Source organism: Grampus griseus (genome assembly GCF_964374135.1).
Source record: "Grampus griseus genome assembly, chromosome: 20".
Classification (NCBI taxonomy): Eukaryota; Metazoa; Chordata; class Mammalia; order Artiodactyla; family Delphinidae; genus Grampus; species Grampus griseus.
The window spans coordinates 14,310,655-14,326,931 of record NC_139014.1 but is presented as its reverse complement, the minus strand read 5'-3'; the positions used below and the strand labels follow the sequence as shown (position 1 = coordinate 14,326,931).

Below are 16,277 nucleotides of genomic sequence, written 5' to 3'. Positions count from 1 at the left end.
CACAGGGCACAGGTGGACACAATGGCTGTGTCCAGGACAAAGGAATAGGACTTACTTGATGGCTTCAACCTGGCTGCATGTTAGAATCATCTGGGGTTTAAAAAATTTTTTTTCTTTTTTAAAGAAAGGATGCCGACCTCCACTCCTAGAGATTCTGATTTCATTCAGCTGAGGTGGGACCTTGGCATAGGGTATTTTAAAAGGTCCCCAGGTGACTCAGTCAGCCGGGGTGGAGAAGCACCGCCTCAAGTAACACATTCCCGGTTGCAGCTGTGGCCTCCCAGACAGGTGTTTCTCTCTCTCCTGGAGGCCCCTCAGGAATCACGGGTCATTTGCTTTAAGAGGAAGGAGATCTGACTTAGTTTGGTCAACAAAGTCCTCTGACCCAACCGGAGATCAATGACAATGTCAGGTTCGAGGGATCTGACGGCACTATTTGTTCAGATAATGTACAAAAAAAATCCGGTTTCCATGACACACATTCCCGCAGCCTGGACAAACAATGATTCCCTCATCTGAAATAGACAGGGAAAATAATCCACTGAGGGAAGGGGTGGTTTTGAATGATAATTATAAATTAGCCTACTAACTAGGGAAATCATGTTTAATACAGAAGAGGACAACCCTGGATCAAGGTTCATTTTTTAATAGTGAAACATCATGCTGAGTAAAAAATGAAGCTGCCTTGGAATAATCACAGACCATTTATCTCCTGGGGTCTGGCGGTGGGAAAATTAATCTCATGACTGATATGAGGAGCCTATCAAGAGAGCACCACACACTGGGGGTCATGTCCACCCAAGCAAGTATCCTGGAAACCCTCTCATTGTGTAGAAAGAAACGCTGTTGATAAGATCTCACTAAAGAATACAGATTACAGCTAAAGCAACATTTTCCTTATCCCCCGGCAAATCCACAGCCCACGTCGCCTGATGATAAAAGAGCTCCTTGTCTTATTGGTCTTCAAGAGCCTCAAAGAGAAATTCAATCAATACTTGCTGAGTACTACAGGGGGTACGAGGACCGACTCACCGTGCTAAATGCCAGAGAGGATGCAAAGGTAAGCAAAACACAGTCCCTGCCCTCTAGGACAAACCAGCAAGAGAAGTGCACCATCCCCATGCAGGGCACTTTCCTGGCCTCCTTCTCTCTCCCTCACTACCCTCTCCTGAGACCCACCTGAGCTAACTGAGGTCCCTCTATTGTGGCCCAAGGGCCAAGGCTACTCTCTCTCCTGTCATCATATACCCACTTCCTGGTGCCAGCACTTGGTGGGAGGTGGGGCCTCTGCAAAGGCGAACACCCCAGACCCGGCCTGATCATTAAAGAGTTCTCTTTTCAGGATCCCTTGTCGAAGGCTGTGACTGCAGTATGGAAAAGAAACTTTGGTTAAAGGCTTCGAAGACATGAACTTTCGGTTTTACTATTCCAGAAACATTTCGGAGCAAGATCTTACTGAAAAACATGCACCTGCTTGGATATTATTAGACCTCAAGCAAAGAAAAGAGCTTAAACTGAGAACTTGGTGTAAGGGCCTCTTAACCTGCATTCTCCCCGTGACTGCCGGATTCGGTTGATATCCCTGATGGAGATGCTCAGGGTAAAGCAGTATTTCCATCCCAAATCTGCATCTTTCTCTGACTGAAACAAAGGGTAAGAGGCTGCGACTCTCCTGGAAGGAACAATGCTCGTCTGAGCATTTCCCCAAGCTTACAGGAACGCCTACTTTCTTCTCTTCTGGTCCTTCCCTAGATCCCATCTCTCCCTGTAACATGGCTTGGCCACCTCCTCAGGTGTGACTGGGGTATCTGGACTTATTTGTTCTAACAGATGTACCAGGACATAAGCACTGCAGGGGCTGCTCTTCAAAGGGAAGCGGAAGGATCAGATTCAGGGCTCAGTTCTGCCACTGGTGCATGACCATGGACAGGTCACCGGCACTGTCTGGTCTCAGCTTCCTCATCTCTGTGCTCTGGGAACACAGCAGAGCAGTGACTGTTCAACTTGCGAGGGCAGGGTGATGCCTGAGTGAGGGTGGTACGTGCCCCAAAATACCACCTTTGAAGGTTCTAACCTGCTCGCACTGTGGTCATGCATCCCATTCCTTATGTGGGGGTGGGGTGGGGAAAATATTAAGACTTATTGGTCTAAACCAGCAAGATCCCTTCTAGGAGTCTAACGTACTCTGACGGGAAGCTAAACATTTATCCATACATGTTCCCACTGCTCACAATACATCTGGAATGTTTTGGAAATTACCTTCAAAGAACATACTTTTGAATCCGCTAAGTGGTAGAAAGTCTCTCACTGGTTTTTAGAAACAACCAAGAATCCAAGTGGCCTCGATAAATTGTGCAGTCAAGCTGGGTAATAACAGTGTTGGTCAAAACTTCAGTGTGGACCACGTCAAAGTTATATTCAAGCAGAGACCAGAAGGAATTGTGTAAGGATAATAGGCTTAATAATAAATATTTGCCTTTTTAGGGCTCTTTTATTCATTTTAACGTTGAATTATTAAATGAAGTTTAAAAAAAAGTTAAAAAAAAAAGACTAATTTGTTTGACATGAACATTGACCCTGAAGGGGTTATTATTTTGAAAGAGACAACATTCTTTTGGATGAGTAAGTCCAGGTACGTTTGTGGGAAAAACAAAACAAGACGCCAACAAATATTTTACTTTATTGTCAAGTGGTATGTTCATTTTGCTAGGAAAATCAGCTGTATGGACAAGCTATATGTTTTAAGAACTATGGCTTCCGAAAGAGACAAACAATGCATCAACTTTTGATTTATGAACAGTCTTGAGTCAAAATTTTAAATGGCCTCATAACCAACTATCAAAAGAATCTTGGGAATTCCCTGGCAGTCCAGTGGTCAGGACTCAGTGCTTTCACTGCCGTGGTCCAGGTTCAGCCCCTGGTCAGGGAACTAAGATCCTGCAACCTGCGTGGCACGGCCAAAATAATAATAATCTTTTCTGCAGGGGGTGGGCTACCCTCAAAACCAAACACAGAATTATCCCAAGGTATTTCAGAGTGCTCATGGGAGCCACATCTGCTAGAAAGCTGATCTGAAACCACTGCAGACCAAAGGACCCTGCATGCAAACAAGCTATTAACAAATCAGAATAAAACATTTTCTCAATAGCTTTTAGGTACATAGGGTGTCATAAAGAAACTGTTGTGGTTATTCAGGTCTTCAAAATATAAGCAAAATAAAACCTAAACATTCCATTTTCAGACTTAAAATCCACCCTGCTAAAAGAAAACAGCTTACTTTAAAGTGGCTATCATGAAACCAATTTAAGGTTAGTTCTGTGCTTTTTAAAACATCTAATATTGCTTGGGGGCTGGAGGAGGGGACTGTAAAAGAGTACATATGACAAGCAAATTCCAGTTCTAGGAATTTATCCCAAGGAAATAATTAAGCAGTTAAGAAGGGCTCAAGAGTTTAGCAGTAAGGTTTATCACAATTGTTTATAGTAATGAAAATTAAAAACAGCCTCAATATTTAAATGGTTGAATGGTCAAATTACAGTATACTCTTTCACAGAAGTATCACACAGCCAGTGAGAATAATGTTGTAGAATTAAATTTACTGACACAGAAAGATCCATGTTATATTCCAGTTTGGGGAAGAAAAACATTATCTCTGCAAATATGTGCACATAAAAATTGTCTAGAAGGACATATATCAAGATATGAGGGCTTCCCTGGTGGCTCAGCGGTTAAGAATCCGCCTGCCAATGCAGGGGACATGGGTTCGAGCCCTGGTCGAGGAAGATCCCACATGCTGCGGAGCAACTAAGCCCTTGTGCCACAACTACTGAGCCTGTGCTCTAGCGCCCGTGTTCTGCAACAAGAGAAGCCACCGCAATAAGAAGCCCGCTCACCGCAATGAAGAGTAGCCCCCCCTCGCCACAACTAGAGAAAGCCCGCGCGCAGCAACGAAGACCCAACGCAGCCAAGAATTAAAAAAAAAAAAAGATATGAGTAGACTAGTCATCAGAGAAATGCAAACCAAAACTAAGGAGTTACAACTTCACCACCACTAGGATAACTATAATAAAAAAGACAGATAATATCAAGTGTTGGGCATCTTTATGTCAGAGCTAAGATTTATATGTTAGACTGTTACAAGACAATAAAACTAACTTGACTTTAAAAATATATATATATCAAGTGTTGGGGAGGATGTAGAGAAATTGGAACCCTCCTACACTGCGGGTGGGAATGTAAAATAGTGCAGCTGCTTTGGAAAACAGTTTGCTAGTTCCTCAAAAGGTTAGACAGAGGGTTACCGCATGACCCAGAAATCCCACTCTTGGGTATATACCCAAGAAAAATGAAAATCCATGGCCATTCAAAAATCTGTACCCAAATGTTCACAGCAGCATTATTCATAACAGCCAAAAAGGGGAAACTCTAATGTCCATCAAATGAAGAACGGATGAACAAAATGTGGTATATCCACATGATGGAATATTTATTCATCAATAAAAAGGAACAAAGCACCGATACAGGCTACAACATGGATGAACCTTGAAAACATTACGCTAAGTGAAAGAAGCCAGACACGAAAGACCACATGTAGCATGATTCCATTTATATGTAATGTCCAGAACAGGCAAATCTACAGAGACAAATGTAGATCAGTGGTTACCAGGGGCTGGGAGGTTTGTGGGAAATGGGGAGTGACAGCTAATGGGTATGGAGCTTCTTTTGGGGATGACGAAAATATCATAAAATTGATAGTGGTGGTGGTTGCACAATTCTGTGAATATACTAAAAGTCATTGAACTGTATATTTTAAATGGGTGAATTGTATGCTATGTGAATTATAGCTCAATAAAGCTGTTAAAATGTTAATAGAGGTAATGTTTGGGTAATAGAATTATAGATATGTTGTGCGTTTTAAAAAAATTTAGACTATCTATGCTTTCTTTTTTCTTTATTACGACAAATATGATAATACTCTGAGAGATTTATTTTCAAATCTTCCCATGTTATCATACAGAAAACACCAAACACACAAAAGATTTGAAGAAAAGGAAATCACCTTTCTTATAATAGTGGAAAAATTGGAAAGAACCCATATGACCCCAGTAGGGTGATCACCAGGCAAAGCATGGCTTATTACCACATCAACCCTGCTCAGCTAGGACCCCAGTCCCTAACCTGGTTCTGGGCACAGAAGGCTCAAATGCTTTCTGAGTGGATGACGGTTTACTAAGGTGCTACTGAAAGTGACAAATGCAATGGTGCACTCAGAACATTTCCTAACAGGTCACAGGAGACATTCTGTGGAAAAAAAAAAAAACTGAACAAAAATACAGAACACAGGGACTTCCCTAGTGGCGCAGTGGTTAAGAATCCGCCTGCCAATGCAGGGGACATGGGTTCGAGCCCTTGTCCGGGAAGATCCCATGTGCCGCGCAGCAACTAAGCCCCCGTGCGCCACAACTACTGAGCCTGTGCTCTAGAGCCCGTGAGCCACAGCTACTGAGCCCGCGAGCCACAGCTACTGAGCCCACGTGCCACAACTACTGAAGCCCACCGCGCCTAGAGCCTGTGCTCCACAATAAGAGAAGCCACCGCAGTGAGAAGCCTGCGTGCAGCAACAAAGAGTAGCCCCCACTCCCCGCAACTAGAGAAAGCCCGCACACAGCAACGAAGACCCAACACAGACAAAAAATTTTTTTAAATAAATAATTAAATAAATAAAATATATACAGAACACATTTTTACACTGTTCGACTTGCTGTGTCTTTGTACATGAAGATCATAAGATAATCAGAAGTGATGCAGAGACTGTGTAAAAGGAACTTAAAATTTTTAAAAGTCAAGTAAGCAAGGACCTTGGGATTTTTTGTTTGTTTTTGTATGGTATCTAGTAGCGGGGGGGGGGCACACTTTAAGTTCTACTTTTCCCAGTCTGTATGTGGTCTGGTGCACTCACTCATTTAAATATCTCTGAGCATGTGTTGCTCTGAGGCAGCAAAGTCTGAAACCAAACATGGGATATAGGTAAAGATAGGAAAAAAAAAATCCCCAGCCCCTGGGAAATATAGCCAACCAGCATGTTTATTATTCACAGACTATGATTCACTGTCCCTATTTTTTAAGCCAGCCTCATACTCTAATCATATTGCTAGGTTACAGGCCCCGAGTTATGCGTGCATAATAAAAACAGAATCCATCAAAATGATACATTAGGCTTTTCTCCCCTATATCATCTCTTTAGGGAGAACATCTGATCATTATAAAACATCCACAATATTAAGCCTAAGGATTACTGTGGATTCCCCAAACCAAAGAGGTTTCCAATGAAAATGAAATAGTTATCCAATGATTCTTCAACCTGAAGAATGGAGACGCCATCGGAGGCATGCAAATAACTATAACCCCCAGGCCCATGCAGATGGCACTGTTCTGCTCAGACATGAAGAAACCTTTACATAGCTCACTGGTTTTATATTCGGGAATATGGTCTACCGTCGAACGTTCTCAAGAATCACTCTCATACACATTTTCTCTTGTGCTCTTAGAAGCCACATGACTGCGGAGAGCCTCCTGGACAGGCAAGTTAATGAAACAAAACAAACGCACGTGCACAACTACAGTCTAATTTCAGGATCAGCAGTCCTGAGAACATGAGCTTCATGAAACACCCTCCTCACTCTCCTCGTGGCAGCAGTATTAATACTCGATGCCTCCTATGAGGATAATTCATGCAGGTGATAACTATCAGAATAAATGATAAGCAAGGCCATTTCTAGTTAAGACTCATGTCTCCGTGTGTTTTTGTGCACACGTGATCTGCAATTCTCCGTGAAGTTGTTTATCCCCCTCTAAAACCAAAACATCGGCTGAATAAAAGAAATTGCATATCCTCTCCCTGAAGAAAGTACCCTGCCTCACGTGCCACAGATCTCTTTGGTACTTGAGAGAAGTGACACCCAAACACTGTACAATGAGGACCACAGGGCAGCAATGATGCAACACAAACCAACATTAGGCACAAGATCCAGGTCCAGGAAGGAGGCGAAAAACTCACTGACTGAATAAGCACCTTCTGGATTAAAAAAAGACACAGCCCTGAGTGCTTAGTAACACCGATATAACTGCATTTTGGATCCGGTAGCCTGGAGTCTCAGCTTGCAGGTGAGTCAAGGTCTGGCTCAGACACACACTGAAGGAAAATCACAATACTGCCTCCTCTGCACTAGTTACTTCATCAATCAAAAAGAAACAGCATCAAAAAATATTCCTTGCTCAGGCATAGTATAACATTGAAAAATGATGACTTAGAGTAAAAAACACCTTTGGGGGGTGGCAAGGAGAATTTACATTACCTATGATGAGCCAGATCCCTTCACACCTCTTAGTGTGTTAGCTGTCCCCATTTCACAGATCAGGAAACAGAGTCTCTAAGACTCTGAGGACACAGCTACCAAGGGACCAGAAAGAACTCAGGTTTGTCTGATTTTACAGCCAGTACATTCTGCACAACATCACTGCTGCCTAATTTAACTGCAAACTCGGCAATGCATTTCATTTAGAATTTTAAAATAATACTTCCCACTATGTTTGGGGATCGAAGTTTCTACTGGTAGGTAATTCTGGGAATGAAATTCTGACCTTTGCCCTTAAAAGCAGTTACACTAAAACATAACCTTTTGATAAGGGTTGGACTCTTTTACCATGAACTCTGAAAAGTTTGGATTTCTAAATACAATTTGGAAATATTTACATGAAGCGAAACTATAGTCCCAACTAAGGCTAAATAGTTATTTTTGGTTCTTTAGCCAAAGTTGTTCAATAACTAAAACACTAGACTCCAGTGACAGAATAGCACACGAAAAGATGTGGCAAAGAAAACAATATGCACAAGGCTCTGATGATATGAAATGACTGATTTCCATTTCATACATTTTGGTCACTCTCTTTACACTCTTATTTGTGGACAGATGCCAGGCAGCAGTTAACCAATCCAAGATGAAATGTTCAAGTTCAAAACCTGACCCCAGTTTTGAAAGTGTATTTTTAAAAAATTCAATCAGAAGGAAAACTTAACTGACATGAGTTTTATTGTGAAGTGTGCACAAATTTTCCTTTAAAAAAAACCCCAGGATTTCCCTGGTGGCACAGTGGTTAAGAATCCGCCTGCCAATGGAGGGGACACGGGTTCGAGCCCTGGTCCAGGAAAATCCCACATGCCGCGGAGTAACTAAGCCCATGCGCCACAACTACTGAGCTTGCACTCTAGAGCCCACGAGCCAAAACCACTGAGCCCACGTGCCACAACTACTGAAGCCCAGGCGCCTAGAGCCCGTGCTCTGCAATAAAGAGAAGCCACCCCAATGAGAAGCCTGTGCACTGCAACAAGGAGTAGCCCCCGCTCGCTGCAACTAGAGAGAGCCTGGGTGCAGGAGCAAAGACCCAAAGCAGCCAAAAATAAATTAATAAATTAATTTAAATAAATAACTCTGAATTTGAAAAAGGTGGCCTCGTATTACTTCAGCTGTTTCCAAATTCTTGTTACCCCAAGAGCACGGACTATTATTTACCTAAAATGCATAACCTCCAAAGAGTTCATGCTGTGGCACTCAGGTATACACATGTCAATTCTCCACCTGGACACCTGGTACCTGATACACCGTATTAAAAAGTACACAGTGGAGGTCATTAAACAGAACCTGCTCCAATGCACCATACCCACATCCTGAACAATACGTTTTCTTTCTTTTTTTTTTTTTTTAAAAACAACACTCACTAATTTAGGTTCTTCCAACCAGAAGGGGAAAAAAAGCCATGTCTGTCCACAAAATGTCCTCCCAGCCACGGTGCCCGAATCCACAGCCTGAGTGAAGGCCTGAAAGTTAAATAAATGTAAACCAGGCTCTTCTCTCCAGAAAAAGATGAAAAGACTTTTTGGACAGCCCCACGGTGCTCTCCCGTGAGGAGACAGTCTTTCGTTTAAAGTTTCGAAGCGGCTTCACTGCTGTCCCATATGGGGTCTTGAAAACAAGAGTACCATTCCCACCGCTTAACCTGCTTAACGATGTCTTGTTGCCCGAAAGGAAGCCCGCTGTCTCCAATGCCAAGAGACCTGCAAGGCAGGTAAGCGGAATCAAGCTCTAGGGTAAGAACGCTTACCCACTTCCAGTGGCATTCGTTTCCCAAAGTTCTCGCATTTTGAAAAGTTCAAGCTAAGATTACAAACGCAAGACATTCCCTTCTCCTTGGTTACAGGGCCCTTTCTGCCCTTCCTCCGCGGCCACCGCCAGGCCGAGTTGGCGCCCACCGGCGGGAAGGGTCCGGCAGGTGGGGCGGCCTCCCAAGGGCCCGGGGCCTTCTGGAGACCCCAAGGTGCCGCTAGGACGACACAAAGTTGCGCCGGAGAGCACACGGCCGGGTAGGCGCTGCTCGTGACAGCCGCGCTGGCCCGCGAGGCCCCTGGGTGGCGGACGCCTCGGCGGGGCCGGCCGCGGCCGCCACTCCGGCCGGTCAGGAAGCCGCCACTCCCCGCCAGGCGCCGTCTCCGCCCGGGCGCACGGAGCCTGGGGCCGCCGCCGCCGCGCTCCCGGCTCAGACCCCGGCCCGTCCCGCGCCGTTCCCCACTCCAACCTTCCCGGTCACTCACCCGGAGGCTGGCCAGCAGCAACGCCAGCAGCAGCAGCTGCAGTCGGGCAGGCATGGCGAGGACTCGGCCCTGACTCCTGACCGGTCCGGCCGGCTCCAGGGGGGCGGTGCGGGCGTGCAGAGGACGGGGCGTGGGCGCCGCGACAACAGTGCGGCGACGGCCGGGACTCCGCAGACGCAGAGCTATCTAGGCGGTGGTGGCACCCCCATTCCCGGCCCTATAAGTGCCGGGCGCCGGCGCTTCTTCCGGTCGGGGCGGGGCAGGAGGCGGGGCCGGCCTAGGGGCGGGTCTGGGATTGGGCGGGGCTCAGGCTTGGGGGCGGGCTGGGGTTGGCCTGGGCGGGGCTGTCGCTGGAGGGGCGGGGTTGTAGGCGGTGCCAAAGGCAGCTTGGGCCTCCGGCTGGCCTTGAGTGCCCCGGCCGCGGCGGCAGGAGAAGAGCACCAGGCTTCTGCGTCGGGCATCTAGGGACGCTGAGTGATCGAGGCAAAGAGCTTGCCTGAGGGCAAGGGGAGACCGGCAACCCCGCCACACGGGCGCATTCCCTGCCCCAGGCGGTCCCAGTGATCCCGCTGAGAGATCCGCAGCGTCAGACTTGATCAGGAAAGGCCAGGAGACAGCCGGTGCCGAGTGTCCAGAGTCCCCGCTCCATCTTCCCGCCGTAGTGGGATCGTCAGCGACCTCTGGAGTGAGGGTCGGCAGCTGGCAGGGGATTCCTGCAACCCGGCGCTTCTGCCCTGCGCGCGGCTATTGCCGAGTTCGCAGCCCTGGGGTCCTCCAGCTGCGCCTCAGTTAGTCCAAACGTCCCTTTCTTTGTCCTCAGGAATTCCCCTCAAATCATGTCCACAGCCAACAGTTCCCTTTGGAATAACCACGGCCAAATCATTCGCCAAAAATTACAAGCAAAGAAGGAAACCATTTCAGCTGCTGGTGTCATGTGTGTTTATGTGGCATTTGTAGATGTGACCTCGTGAAGCTTGACATGTGTCCCAACTCACCGGAGGGAGTGGGTTTGTTGAGGACTCAAACAAGGTCCTTTTGAAGGTTGTGGGCTATTAACCTGATGTAAAGAGCCCCGCAGCTGTTTGGTCACTGTCCCATGCTGCCCTCCACTTTGATGGAAGCCTCTCTCCAGAGGACATTTGTAACAAGACAGAATAAACTAAGGTTCAGAGCACAACATTTCCATATTCTAGGAGAAAAGGAAAAAAAGGATGGCAGCTTCTCTAATTTTTTTAAAATTAATTAATTTTATTTTTGGCTGCCTTGGGTCTTTGTCACTGCCCGCCTGCTTTCTCTAGTTGTGGCGAGCAGGGGCTACTCTTCGTTGCAGTGCGCAGGCTTCTCATTGCAGTGGCTTCTCTTGCTGCGGGAGCACGGACTCTAGGCGCATGGGCTTTAGTAGTTGTGGCTCGCAGGCTCTAGAGCACAGGCTCAGTGGTTGTGGCCCACGGGCTTAGTTGCTCCGCGGCATGTAGGATCTTCCTGGCCCAGGGCTCCAACCCGGGTGCCCTGCATTGACAGGCGGATTCTTAACCACTGCACCACCAGGGAAGCCCTCTAATTTTTCTTGACTTGCTCGTATGACAGCCTAAGATTTTTCAGGGTTTGGGGGAAAGGAGTAAGCAATGCTAGAGAAATAAAGAAGTAGGGACTGTATTCAATATCTTGTAATCACCTATAAGGGAAAAGAATCTGAAAAAGAATATATATATATATATATGAATAATTTTCTGTACACCTGAAACTAACACAACATTGTAAAATCAACTATACTTCAATAAAAAAATAATATAATAAAAAAAAAAAGTAGTGGGGGACTGACCAGATGTCTGACCTGGGTGCATGTGAGTCAATCCTATCCCACTAGAGCAGACAGAAATGCTCATGGTAAACCAAATCCCATCAACAAAGTTCCCCATTCCCAACTTCATATGCCTGAATCACAGTCAAGGGACTAAACCCTTGCTGGAGAATCCAACACACCAGTTTAAGAGTAGGACAAATCTTGGTAACTGTGAAAGCAGTAGACACATTTTGAAAAGTGTTATCTGCATGTATAAATGCAAACGGAGAGGTTTGAGATTGGCGAGGGATGTGCAGAAACACAAGCTCCATCACTCCTGACCAGTGTGGCCAGGTGTCCAGGGAGGCGCCCACAGAAAGTGGGAGGAGCTCTTTAATGATTATCTGTCCAGCATGCAAGCTGACAACAGGATCTGTAAGACCACAGGGTTGAGTTAAAAGAGAAGCCTGATCAGAAAATGCTTTCACATGCCTTCTCTGGTGCTTTTTCTCCGACAGAGTGACTCTAGGAGGGGAACTTTCTGTGCTGGAACTCTGGCGGCCCTTTTACAATTCAAAATGTCACTGTGACCCTGTAAGCACAGCAGATAAAACACAAAGGGGAATGCTTACCTCAATCTGACTCATAAATCAGTTTTAAAGATCCAATAAAGAAAAAAAAATCCGTTCCAAGGGGACTGGACCAGGTAGGTATATTTATCTTGTACTCATCTGGACCAAATCTCCAGGCCATAACTGCACTGTTATAGGTTCTCAGAATTTCTTATGCACCAGTTAGGTTACTCTTATGCTTAATCAGACAGGCACATGTCTTGTGCCTGTCTCCATTTGATTGGCAACTCACACTGATAAGTTCTGGTTTTATTTACGGCAGCATTGCCCACAATCTTGTTCCATAGTCAAGTATTGTTTTAGACAGCTTTTTGCTTTTGATAAAGCAAAAGCTGGCATTGCTGATAAATACAGACAGAAATGGAAATATTTTTGCCGGGTGCCTTTGAAGAGGACCTGCCCATAGAAAAGGCCTGAAAATGACCTTTCTGGAAGTTGTTTTAAATAACATCCACTAAACAAGGCAAAGGCCATGGTTTTAGTGTAAAGATAAGCCCTCTTTTTCCACCAAGGTTAAAATATATGTTCAGCAAAGACTGGAGCAGGCAGGACCTGACTATGTCAGTAGAGGGGAAGGAGTGGTGGGAGAAAATGAGCTAAAATCTTATTTTCACTTCTCTCTAAATCAGTGGCTCCCAAACTTGAAGAGTTTTTTTTTTTTTAAATAGATTCCCAACACCTTTTTCTGCCCTCTTCCCCCTACTGATTCTGAATCTCCTGGGGGTGGAGACTGTGTGTTTTCCAGTTCCCGCAGGTGATAGGGGCAGCCAAGGTCCTGGAATCCGGCTCACTCATAATGTCCAGTGTTAATCCCTGGGGCCATTAATCCCTTTTCTTTATTTTAGCAAATGTCGCCCTCTAGTGGAAGTTATGATCCAGCCTTCAAATGTTTGTGCCTGTCTCAATTCTGTTTGAAAACCCTTCAAAATTTCACTTAAAAATGATTATGAAGTTGGTTTGCAGATAGCTATTTAGCGAGAGAGTAGTTTCCTTTGAAGGAGACTTGAAAGGAAAAGCTGGTAAAACCAGAAAGGGAGGTCATGGTTGAAAGCTTCAGTACCATCTCAAAGGAACAGTGTCTTTACCAGGCTAAATCCACTTTGACTATTTTGAGTGATCTCCGCGCTGCCGCTGCTCCCAAACAGACCTGAACTTACAGCACATGTTGAGGGGTAGTTAAGGGATAAATAAAACGATGAAGCAAGAGTTTCTGGTAGCAAGCTAAATGTTTATCTCCTTCATGTCCTAATTTTTTAAGGGAAATTCTTTAAAAGCCACTGTCACTGTGAGCAGTTTGGTTCTTAGGTAAATAGAACCTTGGTTCTTCCTGTTCCAGGAGACTGGATTTGAAGAGATTGTGCCACTCACTCCGGAGAACTTCTCTTTACCACAGAATCCAATCTACTGTACACTTTTTTGCTACCGCAAAGATGATTCTTATCACAGTTAACATTGGTTGGCCGTGGGCTATTGTTTGGAAATGCGCAAACACGTGTTTTATGGGACCAGCTCATGCCATCTGCACAGCAGTTCTATGAGATAGTGTTCTCAGCCCCATTTTACAGATGATACATTGGAATCTTAAAAGATTAACGGCCATGTGGGTAACACACAGCTAGTAAGCAGCACAACATGGATTTTTTTTTTTTTTTGGCTGTACCTCACATCACATGGGATCTTAGTTCCCCGAGCAGGGATTGAACCTGGGTCCACAGCAGTGAAAGTGCTGAGTCCTAACCACTGGACCACCAGGGAATTCCCGCACAACCTGGATTAGAACTCAGCTGTCAAAAAAAAAAAAAGAACTCAGCTGTCTACATAACCTCGGAGTTCACTGAGTTCCACCATCGCTGGTTGTTATCCTTGCCCCTCCCCCAGTGCAGTGACAAGGTACCATTCTGTGGCCCGTAAATGTGGTTAGGCAGGAGCCCAGACTGCCTTGTCCCTGGAATACTATTAACAAACAGAAGTTTGTACAAATATTTGGTGATAAGGGGCATTGCCTCAAATAACATGTAAGTCTCCTGATCTCACCTGGGGGTTGATTGTGCAAAAGCACAACTCACAAAAGGCACCGACCAGCCACCTGGGAGAGAAGAGTGAGCTTTCCCCTGGGGTTTCTGCCCTGGGAGGGAGCTCAGTCTAATCCTGATTATTTGTTCACTTGCCTCTGAGCTGTTGTATTTTACACCCATTTGTGCTGAGTCTATATGCCACCATGGTGAAGTGTCCATAGTGGTACCAGTGTATCATATATTAATATTCTCAAAGGGCCAGCTCAGTGCCAACGTGGAAACGGCCATCCTCTCAGAGTACCGCTTCTTCCTCACTGGTCAGTCCCTCCTAATCCCCTGGGATCCAGCTTATTTCAACAGAACTCTCTGGAAACTTCTCTCAAGCAGCTCATATTCTTTCTCCTGCAAAATCCCAGTGGGCTTGCTTTATCTTTTTTACCCTGGGCCTCTCTTCAGTTCACGTATGTTTTTGTTTGTTTGGTTTTTGGGTTATTTTGGCCGTGCCGTCTTACTTGTGGGATCTTAGTTTCCGGACCAGGAATTGAACCCGAGTCCTCGGCAGTGAGAGTGCAGAGTCCTAACCACTGGACTGCCAGGGAATTCCCTCAGGTATGTTAACAGTTCTTTTTTCTTGAACTTTTCCTCCTTGGATGGTACCATTTTCTGGCTTTCCTCCTGTCTCTCTGCTCTTTTTCCTCCTTGCAGACTGTGTTTCTTAAGGTTCAAGATATATACCTTACCTGTTCTCCCTCTCTCCTTTCTACAAGAGCTCATTCACAGACATAACCAAATTTTATTTTTTTTAATTTTTTAAAAAATATTTTTGAGTATTTTTTCTTTTAAAAAAATTTTTTTTAATTTATTTTTTGGCTGTGTTGGGTCTTCATTGCTGAGCGCCGGCTTTCTCTAGTTGCAGTGAGCAGGGGCTACTCTTCGTTGTGGTGTGCAGGCTTCTCATTGCGGTGGCTTCTCTTGTTGTGGAGCACAGGCTCTAGGCGTGCGGGCTTCAGTAGTTGCGGCTTGCAGCCTCAGTAGTTGTAGTGCACGGGCTTAGTTGCTCCACAGCATGTGGGATCTTCCCAGGGATCGAACCCGTGTCCCCTGCATTGGCAGGCAGATTCTTAACCACTGCGCCACCAGGGAAGTCCATAACCAAATTTTAGAGTAGAAAGAAACTTTAGCTATAATTTTATCACCTTCATTTTGCAGATGACCTCATCTTTGTCCTCGGACGGTACCACTCATTCATTCATTTATTCATTCACTCTTTTAACAAATACCATCAACGGCTTCTAAGTTCAAAGGATTGGTACCATGAAGGAATATCACAGTTTGCAAGTTGGTAAAGGTGATAGGACTTGCACAACGTACAAGGCCAACTGTGAAAAGTGCAAGAATGTGAGAATAAACTCAGAAACAGAACTATGGTGTTCAAGAGAGAGATGGGTCTGGTGGAAGGAAGGAGGTGGGATGGACAGAGCAGGGAGGGCTTCATGGAAGAAGTGGTATCTGGGCTAGGCCTTTTGTCAGATTTGATAGGGAAAAGGAACAGTCTAGGGGGACAGGAGGACCTGAACAAAAGCCTGGAGAAGGGAAAGGACTGTGTGGCTTCATGGAAGCCCCAGCTGCCTCATTAGTGAGCTCGTGTGCTTGCTTCGACAGCACATACACTAAAAACAAGTGAGCTCATGCTCGACTTCTACCCAGAGGAGCAGCAGGAGATAAGGCAGGGCAGGCAGGATGGGCCGGTGGGTGGGGGCGTTAATGTCAGGCTGGGCTTTCTTAGCAAGCAGCAGAGTGAGATGGGACTGAAGGTACGCTTTGGGGGGAGAGTTCGGGCAAAAGACAGGCATTTGAGAGACATCAGGAGCCGGTTAACAAGGGTTATTTGGGCCTTAATCTAGAGCAAGAAAAGGAAGGGGGGACCAGGGCTGATACAAGAGACCTTGCCAAAGCAGGATGGAAAATATTTGACTCGTGCAGTTAAACAAACAAGAAGATTCAGAAGGAATTCAACAACAGTTATCAAGTGTTTACCATGTTCAAGGGACCGTATTACCGAACTGAACTTGGGTCCACTTGCCTGCCTCAAAGCAAAGCCAATTCACTGACACCAGGTTGTGATGAAGGAAAGCATAGTGCTTATTTGCAGCTCGCCAAACGAGGAGTATGGGAGAGGCTCATGCTCAAAACTCCCTGTT

At 45.6% G+C, this 16,277-nt stretch overlaps 1 protein-coding gene across 1 annotated transcript in view; it reads right to left on the bottom strand.

The window, feature by feature from the left end:
* The window catches only part of ERN1 (endoplasmic reticulum to nucleus signaling 1), a gene marked incomplete at its 3' end in the record, with an annotated part of 77,902 nt that extends 68,100 nt beyond the window's left edge, over nt 1-9,802 (bottom strand). Inside the window, exon 1 of the mRNA XM_082678878.1 lies at nt 9,647-9,802. Coding sequence (XP_082535004.1) covers nt 9,647-9,700 — 54 coding nt within the window. The 5' untranslated portion in view covers nt 9,701-9,802. The remainder of the gene's footprint in view (nt 1-9,646) is intronic.
* Nucleotides 9,803-16,277: the final 6,475 nt, after the last annotated feature.